At 55.7% G+C, this 13,133-nt stretch overlaps 1 protein-coding gene across 1 annotated transcript in view; it reads right to left on the bottom strand.

Annotated features, from left to right (window-relative positions):
* Positions 1 to 13,133, bottom strand: part of LOC111161376 (ryanodine receptor 1) — a 108,644-nt gene that overhangs the window by 94,526 nt on the left and 985 nt on the right. Inside the window, 12 exon segments of the mRNA XM_022524996.1 lie at positions 658 to 853; positions 1,321 to 1,442; positions 3,299 to 3,463; positions 3,604 to 3,760; positions 4,095 to 4,169; positions 4,326 to 4,419; positions 5,537 to 5,630; positions 5,944 to 6,056; positions 6,356 to 6,434; positions 6,519 to 6,593; positions 7,675 to 7,779; positions 8,884 to 9,003. Of these exon segments, the coding sequence (XP_022380704.1) occupies positions 658 to 853; positions 1,321 to 1,442; positions 3,299 to 3,463; positions 3,604 to 3,760; positions 4,095 to 4,169; positions 4,326 to 4,419; positions 5,537 to 5,630; positions 5,944 to 6,056; positions 6,356 to 6,434; positions 6,519 to 6,593; positions 7,675 to 7,779; positions 8,884 to 9,003 (1,395 nt within the window).

Here is a 13,133-nt window from a genome sequence, read left to right as displayed (position 1 = left end):
GGCTCGATCCCCCTCACTCAGACCCGGTACTGAGCAGAGACGCCTCCATATCTCTTCCCTTCGTGCTCTCGAGACACACGGACCCCCAGTCCCTGACTGCAACTGAGGGCCCTCCCTGCACTGCCGGTCACTGATGCTCAAAGAACCACCTCTGGCCCTGCCCCCACCCCCATGCCCCACTCTCCCAACTGCAGGCCAAGCACCCACAGACACGGGCTCCTGTGTCACACAGCCTCATCCTCTGACTTCTTCCCAGGCCCACAGCCTGCGCAGGCCTAGCCTCCGCACAGGGCTTCGCTTAGGGCTCACTTAGACCCCGCCCCCTGCCCCGGGTGAAGGAAAAAAGTCGGCCCCGCCGCCTTCGCCCTGGTTGCGCCTCGCTCTCACAGGCACCGCCCCTGCTCTGCCAAAGCCCTGCCCCTCCCTCAAGGCTCCGCCCATCAACAAATATTCCCCGCCCCTCCTCAACACTCCCCCGCCCCAACCACCATCACATTTCCCCCGCTACCTCAGACCCGCCCCGCAGGCTCTCAGACCACTACGTACTCCACCTCCCACCCGGTCCCTCACACTCCGCACTGCCCAGCGCCGCAGCCCAGCCCCTCCCACAGGCTCCGCCCCCGTGACCACGAACCCCGCCCCCTGCCGCAGCCTCACCTCCTCCTGGAAGAGGCTCTGGCGGTTCCGCAGGCTGCGCAGCTTGCTCTGCTTCTCCTCGTGCTGCAGCTCCTCGGAGGGCGGCTCGAAGTAGCCGATGAGGTCCTGCAGGCTCAGGATGACCCCCTCGATGGGCAGCGCTGTGCCCGCTGGTGGCCCCGAGCCCCGCGGCTTCCCGCTGAAGCTATCCAGGCCCCTGTGGGGACGGCGCACTTGTCGGCAAAGAGCCCCGACCAGCGCTCTCACGAGGCGCTGGCGAGTCCTACCCCAGGCCCCCAAAGAACTCTCAAGGACACACCTGTTTTACAGTGGGGGAGACTGAGACTGACATTGGCCTGAGGTCACACAGTGGCCAAGGCCAGAGATAGGACGGGGACTCATGCCTGTGTAAGCCAGGGGGTCGTGGAAGTAGGTGTCAGGCTAGGGAGCTCCAGGATCAAGGGTCTGGATAATCAGGGCTGTGAGGTCAAAGTCATGGTTTTCAAGGTCAGATTAGGGGCCAAGTGTATAGAGGTCAGAGGCTTAGAGGTTAGGGATCCTGTGTATGTTAGGGGTGTGGAAGTCAGAGCTAGAGAGTACAGGGGTCAGGTGTATGACCACCACGAGCTTGGGGGTCAAGGTGGGGCCTGACTGGACCAGAGGCAGAGTGGGCCGGTGGCTCACTTGATGAACTGGTTGTACAGGCCGGCAGTGCTGTAAATCATGCGGGCAGCCTGGGACTCCTCCTGCTGGCAGCGGGTCAGGGACAATGCGTCATCCATGTGGCCTTCCTGGTGCAGCATGGCCTGGCAGTGGGAGGATAGAGAGGTCAGGCGTGGGCCAGGCCACCAAGGGCGATGCCGCCAGAACTCCATCCAGACTCTAGCCCCAGAGCTGCCCCTGTCCTCCAGGGAGACTCTCTGCCAGACACCGCCTTCTATCCCTCTTCACCTGACTCTTCTTCCATTCTATTTATTCCCCCTCTCTCTGCCTCTCCTGTCTCTGACTCTTCCTTTCTCTCTGTTTCTATCCCCCTTTGACTCCGTGTTTGCCTCTCTCTCTCTCTGACTCTGTCTTATCTATTTCCAGGCCAGACGCTCCCCATCCTACCTACTACTGACTTCACATCCTCCCACCAGAAGGCTCTAATGGCACGCCTAACTTAACACGTCCCTGACTGAGTGCCCGACCACCCTTCTGTAAGATGAGACCATCTCGGCTTCCAGCTTTCAGCTGAGCTGACCTCCCCAGGACCTCACCCAGTCCCCTGGCTGCAAATACTGCCAGTGTTGACGGTTCCCACAGTCCCCCCTAGGGCCAGGCCTGTCTCTATACCCTCCCAGCAGGTATCCAACTACAACTCTCATTTTTTGCAGACAGGTGTCTCCTACTCTTCTGACTCATTCACTCTTTATTGAGGGGTTCTGTTCTAGACACTGGATCTCTGTCATCCTGAGCTGACACTTGACTATCCCTGACTCAGTTAATGGCACTTCCGACCTTCCAGCTGCTCAGGGCAAAATCATGGCCTCATCCTCAACCCCTGTCCCTCCCACCTCGATAACCAGTCTGTCAGAAAATCCTATTGGCTCCACCCTCACAATATAACCAGAACCTGCCACCTTCCCCACTCCACAGTCCCCACCGTGGTCCTGCCACTGTTTTGTCCCACCTGACCATGGCAGCAGGCACCTCCCTGGGCTCCCACTCCAGCTCTGCTCCCCACCCCCACCCCATCTACTCCCACAAGCAGCTAAGAAACCCCATGAACCTCAGGTCACCTTGCTGGTCTGCTTAAAACGCTCTTGGGGCTCCATCTCACTAAGAGTAAAAGCCAGGACCCTGCCCATGGCCCACTAGGCCCCACGTGATCTGCTCACATCTCCTCTCTGTCCTTATCTTCCAAGACTTGTCCCTCAATCTCTGCACTCCTGCCAAACTAGATCTTCTTTCTGGTATTGCAACAAACCAATCTCAGTCCAACCTCAGGGCCTTTGCATATGCTGTGCCCTCTGTCCAGAGCGGCTGTGTACTTCATTAAAGACAGTTTATTCACTATGTCTCAGTATTGGGAGGGCAGGAGACAGGTCTGTATAGCTTGCCTACTTTTCCATATACACATCCAAAACAACTGGGGTATTCAATAACTTGCCGAAAATTATTCTTGGTCTGTTTGTCATTGGCTCTCTCTCTGTATGTCTCTCTCTGTCTTTTCCATCTCTCCTCTGTCTTTGTCTTTCTCCATTTTTCTGTTTCCATGTCTTTTTTAAGACTTATTTATTTGAGAGAGAGAGAGAGCATGCACACAAAGAGGGAGAGGGAGGGAAGCAGACTCCCTGCTGAGCAGGGAGCCCAACACAGGGCTTGATCCCAGGACCCTGGGGTCATGACCTGAGTCGAAGGCAGGCACTTCAGTGACTGAACCACCCAGGTGCCCCTGTTTCCATGTCCTTTTGTCTCTGCCTTTCTCTGTCTCTGTATCTCTCTCTCTCTCTGACTCTCTCCCCCTCTGTCTATCCCTTTCTTCCTTCCTGTCTCTCTCAATCTCAGTTTCTCTCTCAGTACTGCCCTTAACCTCCCAAAGGCACAGGCACGACTACCCCCACAGTCCCGTTCCCACCCCTGCCGGCACCCCCACGGTTTCCCCTCACCAGGCACCCACCTTCTTCTTGAGCACACCAAGCCGCAGGGCCTTGGGGTCTGGGGCGGCGTAGGTGAGCCACAGGCCTGAGGCCACGTGCTGCACGAAGCACAGTGACTCCCCATACTTGATCTCAGGGGGACCCATGCCATCCACATCCCGCTTGGGGGCCATATCCAGCTTCTCCTGCAGGGGCAGGGCACAGAGGTCAGCCTCCTCTGCCTGTGTATTTAATCGGGGAGCCGTGCCCCAGAGAGCCTGCAGAATGGGGGCTGGGGCTGGATTCAGGGCTCCAAGTGAGGGAGGGCACCCTGACCCCCTCCGACCTTGGAGATGCGGAAGCAGAAGGAGGTGGCCTTGGTGTGGGCCTTGCTGGCATCAACCACCACCAGGCCCTGGTCCTCGGTGAGCGCCAGGTACCGCCCAGTGGTGACATGCCGGATGCGGAGTGGCTGGCCCCAGCGCAGGTGGCTCCCACTCCAGCTGCGAAGGGTGAAGGCGTGGAGGGTCAGAGGACTGCCCAGTGCTCCCATGGACACCACCGTCTTGGTCCAAACCTCATCAAGCCCCCAGCCTTCTTCTGGGGGGGGCTGCTCCCCACATTTTTACTGGGGACCCCCGATCTCTCCCTCAGGAATGCCCACCCTCCCCTAAGGCCTTTTCCTCCAGGATTCAAAGACCCTGAAAGCCCTCATCACCTTCTTGGGCTCCCCAGATTTTCCCTCACAAGTCTCCAGTTTCTTTCTTAGATCTTCCTTCAAGATTCTCTCTCCCCTCCCAGGCCCCCACCAAGAGCTCTCACCCCCAAGCCCCCCACCTGATTCTCAGCGGCTCCAGTCTCCAGAGGGAGCGGGCGTGGGTGCACACAGCTCCCCCCTCATAGTGGACAAGTCTAGGGGCACGAGAGAAAGTGAGGTCAGGGGTTCAGTCAACAGCCTCCCCAAAATGTGATCCCCAGCCCTGCCCACAGGGTGCTATCCTCCCGGCCTACCTCACTGCTCCCCACTCCTGCCCCAACACCCCAGGGCCTCTTGTCCCCATCCCAGACCTGCGCTGGTCCTCACTGTCAGCGGGGGAAATGGTCAGACATTCATCCATGTGTCCGTGAAAGAGGCGGAGGACGTGGCCCCCAGTTACATAGCCTGGAGAGGAGCAAGGGAAAGAGGTCATCAAGGGGCTGGAGCCCTGGAGAGCTCAGAAGCCAAAGACGAGTCCAGGGGTCCTGCTTTTCCCCTGTGGGAGGCTGGGGCTGAGTTTGGGGGGTCTGCAGTTGGAGATCTGAGTTTTGGGATCCAAAGTGGCAGTCTGAGATTTGGGCTAAGTTCGAGGACTGAAGTGGGGATATGAGATTAGGGTCCAAGGTAGGGGATGTAATTTTGGGGGTCTGAGTATACAGGGCTGAGGTTGGGGGGTTTGTGAATCTGAGTTTGGATTTTTGAGGTTGGAGTCAGGGGTTTGAGTCTAATGTTCCCGGATACTAGGCTCTGAGTTCCAAGCCTTGATTTGGGGTCTGGGGTTAGAGGTGCGATGGTTGGGTCTCAGGCTAGGGTCTGGACTTGGGAGTGTTGATTTTGGAGGTGTGAGGCTGGTATCTGAGGTTTGGGGTCTGAAGTTAGATCTGGACTTTGGAGTCAGAAGCTGGTATATTTGAGATTAAGGCCAGAAGTTTCAGTGGTTTAAGTCTCAGCTTGGGTGTGAGGTGTGGCGTGAGAGTTGGGGTCAAAGTTTTGGGGTCATGCTGTGGGGTCCTAGCCTAAGGGTCTGAATTTGGAAGATTTAGATACCTGAGGTTAAAACTTGGAGGTCTGAGGTCAGTTGGCTGAGGTTTGGGGTCTGACTTGGGTATCTGAGTTTAAATTTGGGAGCCTGAGTGTGGGAGCTGATCTGGGAGCTGATGGAGACACAGGTCTCCATCTGTGTTTGTCATGTGAGGCTTGGGCATCTGAGGGACAAGCTCCAAATATAATATTTTCAGCTTTGGATCTGAGTGTAAGGGTCTGAGTGATCCCCAGGTTGTGAATTTGGCATGTGAGATTTGGGGTCTGGATTCAAGTGTCTGACACTGAGTTTGGGGTTTAGGGTCTGAGCTCCAAGGTTCTGGATTTGGGGTCAGCTGGACGTCTAAATATGAGGGTCATAATGTGGAGATCTCAGTTTGGGGTCTGAGGTTCCAAGGCTCAGTATGGACATGTTTGGGGGCAGAATGAGAAGTCTGTTTTGGGAGTCCCGGTTTAGAGGCAGGAGGTCTGGGACCCTCACCTTCTTCGCAGCCAGAGCAGATGGGGTTCATGTTCCACAGTGTCTGCATAAAGGAGGCATCGACCTGGAGCTCCCCACTGGCCGTGGACAGGTGCTAGGGGCAACCAGGATGTGGCGGTCAGAGACGATGGCGGGGTGAGCAATAGTTCCAGAGTCAGAGGCCACAAACCAAAGGCGGAAGCAGGGAAAGCAGCAGACAGGAGACAAAATCAGAGATCACACTTCAGGAAACCAAGATCCAACGGGAGACACAGGGCACCAAAGGCCGGAAGTGGATGCCAGAGGTCAGGAAGCTCGGAAGTGGGGGCCAGAGAGCCAGCAAAAGGAGGCTGAGGAGGTGGGCGGGGCGGTCCCGGGCCCCGCCCCCCGGGGGGCAGGAGTAGCCGGGCTGGGGGTGGACTGCTCACCAGGTAGCGCTCTGAGGAGACACTAACGAGGATGAGGTCATCCCCCACGCGGACCTTCTCTCCTTCCGACCTCTGCTTGGAGGCCGGATGCGTCGTCCACCAGCAGGCCTCTCCTGTGGAGCGGGCCCCACTGTCAGAATGAGGGCTACCCAGAACGCTCCTCCCCGAGGGCTTCCCAGCCACGGAGCCTCCTGCCCCTCAGTCCCGAATTCTCCAGTCATCTCTGATTACCTACTCTTTGCCTCATGTCCTCCGTTTCCGCCCTCGGACCCTCTGCCTCGGGTTCCCCCATGTTGACCCAAGTTGCTCTTGTCCCCCGCATCCCTGCCCCGCTCCCCAGTCCTACACCTCCTGAGCCCCAGCCCCTGCCCGCAGTCTCCCCATTGCGGCCCTCCCCGCTCCAGCCCTGCACCTGTGGCGTCTTCCTGCAGTCCCACGTCGAAGGCCAGCTTGTCAGTCATGGAGCGGGAGGTGGTAAGGCAGCTCAAGTACTAGGGTGGTAGAGGGGGGTCAGCCTCCTCCCGCAGACCCTGCGTCTCCTGCCCCTGCCCAGCCGCCCTCGTTCTGGCACTCACCATGCCGCTGTGTGTGTGCCGGAGCAGGATGGCATGGCCATACAGGAGTGTCCTGTGGCCTCCGCCCTGGGATGACTGGGGGGAGGGGAGGATAGGGCACAGAGTGAGCACAGAACCCCCCAAGGCATCTGGCCTATCCCAGGTGGCAATATGCTCCCCATAAAACACCATGCTCAGGCCTGCGCACAAGAAAGCCTTAGGTCAGAACCTCAACAGATTCTTTGCCTCAGTTTCCCCATTCGTGGAAGTAGGTACTATGTCTCTAAGAAGCCTGTGGATAGGGTGTTTTATATTTCCCAAAGCCCACTCTGTCCTCCCTGCCTCCTTCATCTTGTTAACCAGGTCTCAAAGGCCCTCAGGGAAGCCGAAGCCCACTTCCCATTCCCTGGGGACTCTCAGGGAAGCCCCAATACCTCATGTACCATGGGCCTTGGCCCTTTCTGCTGTAACCTGTCATAACACAGCTGAGCTGCAGCCAGCGTGCACTGGAATAGTCCTGCCAGCTGTCAAACCTTTGAACCTCGCATAGGGGTGGCTGTGCTGTCACATTCCCCCCGCCCCCGCCAAGCATAAGGAGACTTGGCCCCTCCTTAGGGGGAAGGCCACCCGCCTCTTGATGGCATCATGCCCCCCATCCTGGCTCTCACATGCCCATGCTCTGAAGGCCCATGTGATGGGCCCCAAGATCACATGGCCAACCCACTCCTGGAGCAGAGGGGACCCACACTTGGGACAGGGGGAGGTGAGAGGGGAGGTCCCATGCAGAGAAGAGCTGGGATCGGGGTTGAAGGAAAGGATGGGAAAGAGGAGAAAGGAGCAAGCTGGGGCACGGGGGCTCAAAAGCCCCTACCCCCTTCCTTCCTTCCTGCCTGGCCTGTCTGGGCTCCACAGCCCCTGACAACTGGGGTGGGGGAGGCCCCCCGCTCCTGTGTGCAGGATGTGGGCCCAAGAGGCGGGCCTGGTGTCAGGAGAGGGGGAGGACAGGTGACACCCAAGGCCAGACCTACCCACTTATCCAAATTGAGGGCCTGTGAGGGTCGGGACAGAGAGGAAGAACAGCAGATGGTGAACAAGCCCCAGGTGTTCCTGCCCAGCCCTACCCCTGCGCCCCGCCCCTGTGCCCTGCCCCTGTACCCTGCCGGGGCAGGAGCCTCACCTCCACGCCAGCCTCCACGGTGTTGGCCAGCATCTCCTGCAGGGCTCGGACCGACAAAGACTGCTCCAGGACGAAGCAACAGATGGCCAGATCAGGGGGCACATTCTGGGGTGGGGGGGAGATGTGAGTGGGGGACCTGAAGGCCCCTGAGCCCCAGTCTGAATACCCACACCCCTTAGAGGCCCAGACCTGACCCCAATCCCCCAAGAAGCCCCTACACTCTGCCACCCCTTCAGACACCCCGAATCTATACCGACATCACAGAAAACATGCCTCCTCCCTCAAACACCTAAACCCCACCTGAACCTCACAGAAGCTTCCACACTACCCTTCCCGCCTGAATACCCCACACCCCACCTCATCTCCAAAGGAGCCTCAGCCGTCTCTCAGACACTGCACCTGCTCCAATGCCATGGCCTTCCCCTGCAGATAACCCAAATCTCTGGGACCCTGCAGGAAGCCCCACCCTGCCATCACCATCGGATAGTCCCAACTCCTGCCTCCTCCCTCAGACACTGGTGAACACTGCTTCCAAATCACAGGAGGGTCCAACCTTGGGCCTTCCTCCTCAGTCTCCCACTCAGTCACCTCAGACTCATGAGTACCCTTTCCCTTGGACCCAAGACTCTCTGACCCCCTCAGACCCTCGGCCTCCTCCACCATCTGACTCTATGGCTCCTCCCTTTCCCCTGTCCCTAGGTCACCTCTACTGTCAGACCCTGAGCCCACCTCCCCCTCAAACCTGGGCTCCCTCCACTCTCAGCTTCTAACTCCCTCTCCAGTCAGCCCCCTGACCCTGTTAGCACCCCCCAACACTCCAGGCCCTTTTGCTTTGGGTCCAATGTCCTCTGCCCCCTTGGACACCTGCCTCTTGAGATTCTGGAGCCCCTGCCCCTCCCTCCACAGACCTACCTATCTCAGGCCTCTGGCCCCCTTTGCTTTGCAACTCCCCATTTTCTCTCCCATCAGCAGCCGCCTCCAGAGCCCCTCTTTTTTTTGAACTCAAGATTCTCTATCTCCTCAGACCCCCCACTCCCCCTCAGGTCCCCACTCCCACCTACCTCAGACCTCCAGCCCCCTTTCCTTCTTAGCCCCTCTCTGTTTTTTCTCCTGTCAGCAACCCCTCTTCAGACCCAGACCCCTCTTCTTTGGACCCTAGACTCTGCCCCTTCAGGACACCCCCCACCCCGCGCACACTCCCACACAGACCTGGGCGTTGCTGGTGGGCTCCAGGAAGCAGAGGCGGTTTCCAAAGCCCTCGGCGGCCAGGCAGAGTTTCAGTTGCTCCTTGAGCACAGTGGCGCTGCACTGAAGGACCACTTCGTCGTCCTGGGGAATGGGCCGCGGGGTCAGGGCTCCCGCAGACACTGCGGCCCGACACCGCACCCTTCTCCTCATGAAAGGGATGGCCTCTGGTGAGACCCACCTCACCATGTGTCACATGCGGGCCCGTGCCAAGGACTCCACACACTTCAAACATCCCAGGAGACAGGAACTAGAGTCATCCCCATTGTAAAATGGAAAAACTGAGGCTCAAGGAGCTGGCAGAGCTTGTCCAAGGCCATATATCCGACAAGGGGAGGTGCTGGGATTTGAACCCCAGTCCTGCTGGCTCCAGTGAGGTCTGCAAGGTGAGCCATTGGAGGTGGAAACTATAAGCACCCCAAGTTCAATGCCTTTTAAGCTCAGCCTTCTCTAATGTCTCTCTTGTGTTTCAGTAATGGCGATCAATTAAGGAGTTCTTTTTTTCCTTCCTTCCTTCCTCTCTCTTTCTTCATTCCTTCCCTCCTTCCCTCCTTCCTTCCTTCCTTTCTCTCTTTCTTTCTTTGTTTCTTTCTTTCTCTCTTAATTAAGCAGGCTCCACACCCAGCATGGCGTCCAAGGCGGGGCTCAAACACAGGATCCTAAGATCAAGACCAGAACTGATACCAAGAGTCACCATGAGGAGGGCCTTCTAATGACGTGTGAATGCAATGCCAAGCCCAGACTAGATCCTGGGTGGTAGAGGACAGGCTATGAGGGACTCCTGGTGACCACTGGTGAAAGCCCGACCAGGACTGTGACAGATAACAGCATCAGAGTGATACTACATTTCCTGACATTGATGACTGTCCTGCGGTTTTGTAAGAGACTGCCCTTGTTTCTTTGGAAACAGACACTGAAAGTGTTTTAGGACTTAAGAATCATGTCCACAGGGGCGCCTGGGTGGCTCAGTGGGTTAAGCCTCTGCCTTCGGCTCAGGTCATGATCCCAGGGTCCTGGGATTGAGCCCCACATCGGGCTCTCTGCTCTGCGGGGAGCCTGCTTCCTCCTCTCTCTCTCTCTGCCTGCCTCTCTGCCTACCTGTGATCTCTGTCAAATAAATAAATAAAAAATCTTAAAAAAAAAAAAAAAGAATCATATCCACAGCTTACTCTCAAAAAGTTTAGGGGCGAAATGTGCAAAGAGAGGGAGGGAGAGAGAGATAAAGCAAATGTGCCAAATCTTAACAAGTGGGGAAAAATTACCTAAGGCCACATGGGAGTTCTTCCAAGTAACCTTGCAACTTTGCTCTAAGCTGGAAATGATTTCAAGATTATAAGTTAAAGTTTTAAGTAAAATAAAGTGTTTTCTATGTGCCGGGTCCCATTCCAAGAACTTAACACACATGAACTCATTACTGAATCCTCTGAGAAAAGTTCCAGGATGTGAACCTGTGGAAACTGAGACCCAGAGAGGTCAAGTAACCTGCCTGAAGTCACACAGCTGTCCTGTGGCTGAGCTGGGATTGGATCCCAACGCTGGGGCTCTATATGCCACACTCTTTGAACACTAGACTACCTCTTCTTATATTAGTAAAGTAGCCCATAGCTCCAATTATAACTAATATAAATGTGCATGGGAGAATGCCCAACACCTAGACATCAGTCAAAAGTGATAGAGACCCCAGCTCTTAACCACTGAGTAAGGCAGCGGTTATTCCTTTATACAGCTGAGAAAACAGGCTCAAAGAAGTTTGGAGTCCTGCCCGAGGACACACAGCCTCCAGCCCTTCCATCCAGCATATCACACAAACTCGCTCCAGTCCTGGGCTCTCGAGCACACAGGCGGCCCCCAGCCCACCTCTCAGCCAGGGTGGAAGGAGAGATCTGTAACCTGTAACCTTCAACCCCAACCTCCCGGCACACACCAGGCACTTGTGTGTTCACAGGGCTAGACATGTAATAATACATGTCTAATACATTGCATGTATTAAGCGCATACTCTCTACTCGGCCTTACGCTCAGAGCTTTACGTTCCTTCGGCAGACACTTATTGATGGTGGCTCTCGCCAGGCCCTGATCTAGGCACCAGATATAGAGTAGCAAAAAAGCAGATCAAGTCCCTGTCCTCATGGGGCTGCCATCCTCTTGGGGGACACACACAATACACAAGGGAATAGATGCATCATTTTCACTTCAGTGGCCAGTGTTATGAAACAAATAACCCAGGCTGGTGTAACAGAGTGGCTTTGGGGGTAGAGATGACATCAGTGAGGGGGTGAAGTGGCAGCCTCTCCAAGGAGATGACATTTGAGCTGTGCCTTGTCCAACTAACAAGAAGAGGATCTGGCCTGCTCATTTCGAGGCAAAGAACATTCTGGAAGCCAGGGGCAGACAATGCGGGTGCTGAGGAATAGCAAGGGACACAGGAGGCAGTAGAAGCAGGAGTGAGAAAGCAAGAGAAGATGAGCTCAGGGAGAGTTGACATGGAGCCCCTTGAATCCTTATGGTACCTATTTTTGCCCCCATTGCCCAGCTTAGGAAACTGAGGCTCAGAGAGAAAACTTCAAATCACTTGCCCAAAGTTAGGAAGCAAGCAAATGGCTAACCAGGATATCAGCCAGAGACTGAAGGCCCAATCATACATCAAGATTCTCTGACTTCCTCCTGCAGCAGAATGAAAGGAGGTGGCCTGGTTACAAAAGCAGCTCCCTCACTGCCTTGGTTTCCCATCTGACACCAAGGGCACAATTCAGCAGCTCTGCGGGGAGGGGAGCAGGGAATCCGGACCATTACCAGCCTTCTGGCTCTGACGCCGGCCATGCTTTGAGCAACCCCAGCACAGACAGGGCTAGAGGTCATCACCCATCAAACAGAAATGAAATCATTTGTGGGGGAGCATGGCCACCATGCTTAAAAAGTGAAATCAAGTAGAGTAGAACAGAGTAACATGCCCTGCCTGTTCTAAGGGCTCCCTACATTTTATAAAACCTGTTTCTGGGAAAAAATAGGTACGTGTGAATGCACCCAACTTGTCTATAATCACACAAATTGGGAGGCAACCCAAATGTCCATCGGCAGGTGAACTGAGAAACTAATTGTGGCGCGTTCACACAGTGCGGTATCACTCGGGAACAAAAAGAAATAAGCTCTTGGCACACGCTACGTGGATAATATCAAAACAGGCTGAGCAAAAGAAGCAAGGCAGAGGAGCAGATGTGGTCTACGAAACCCTCAACATTCCTAATGGAGACTACAGGGAAATACAGCAAACAGACAGAGCAAGTACTGAGAAGAGCAAGAGGGAACTTTCTGGGGGTAAAGGAAACGTTCTATGTCTTGCTTACGAGGTGGTTCCATGCCTATGTGAAGTTTCTCGAGACTCAATGAACTAGGACACCGAAAATGGGTACAACTTATTGCATTTCAATTCTGCCCCAATAAAGTTGGGTTTTAAAAATAATGTATGTGTGTATTTGCATGCACTGAGTTGCAAGGTAAAATGTATTTCTGACTGGTGGGATGAGGTCCAAAAAGTGTGAGAGAAATACCACACCATCTCAATAGAGCTCAGGAAAACGACCTAGTCTGGGCCCAAGAGATGCCTGGGGCCAGAGCTCTAGACCCCAGCCCAGCTTAACCTGGCAAGTGTGAGTTCAGTTCTCCTCTTGTGAAAGCAGAGGGGCTGGGTCCCAGGGGCATCCAGAGATGGTACTTCCTGGCCTTGACCTTGGGCAAGTGACTCTACCACTCAGGTCTTGGTTTCCCTCAAATCTCCCAGGGAGATAAAGATAGGGGCCTACCTCAGAAGATAGGGCAGGCGAGGATATAATTAGATGTCTCAGGAGACGGAGGCCCTGGGCATGGGGCCTGACATAGAGTGGCTGCTCAAGGCTGATACCATGGCCATAGTCTTATTAGGGACGGGGAGGAGGGGAGAGCCCAACCTGCGGTGTCCACTAGGGGCTAGAGCTGGGGCAAGAGTCTAGGGTGAAGCCAGGCCTCCTCCTGTGGCTGAATGGCCAGCTGTCCCTATCCTTCACTACCAGTCCCAGCTGTTTGTTCCTCCCTCCCAGGAAACCGGACCCAGCTCACCAGGGTCCTATTCTGGGGCCTGGAATGCTGTGTCAGCATTTCCCAGGGCCTGGGTGGAGGAGGGGAGGGGCTAGTGCAGGGTCAGCAGACCTGGACCAGAAGAGAGAACATCCCCTCCCATAC

This window comes from Enhydra lutris, unplaced genomic scaffold, assembly GCF_002288905.1.
Source record: "Enhydra lutris kenyoni isolate GAN:26980312 unplaced genomic scaffold, ASM228890v2 scaffoldscaffold85, whole genome shotgun sequence".
NCBI classification, from domain to species: Eukaryota; Metazoa; Chordata; class Mammalia; order Carnivora; family Mustelidae; genus Enhydra; species Enhydra lutris.
The sequence above is the reverse complement of the archived record's forward strand: the minus strand, read 5'-3'. Positions and strand labels throughout refer to the sequence as shown.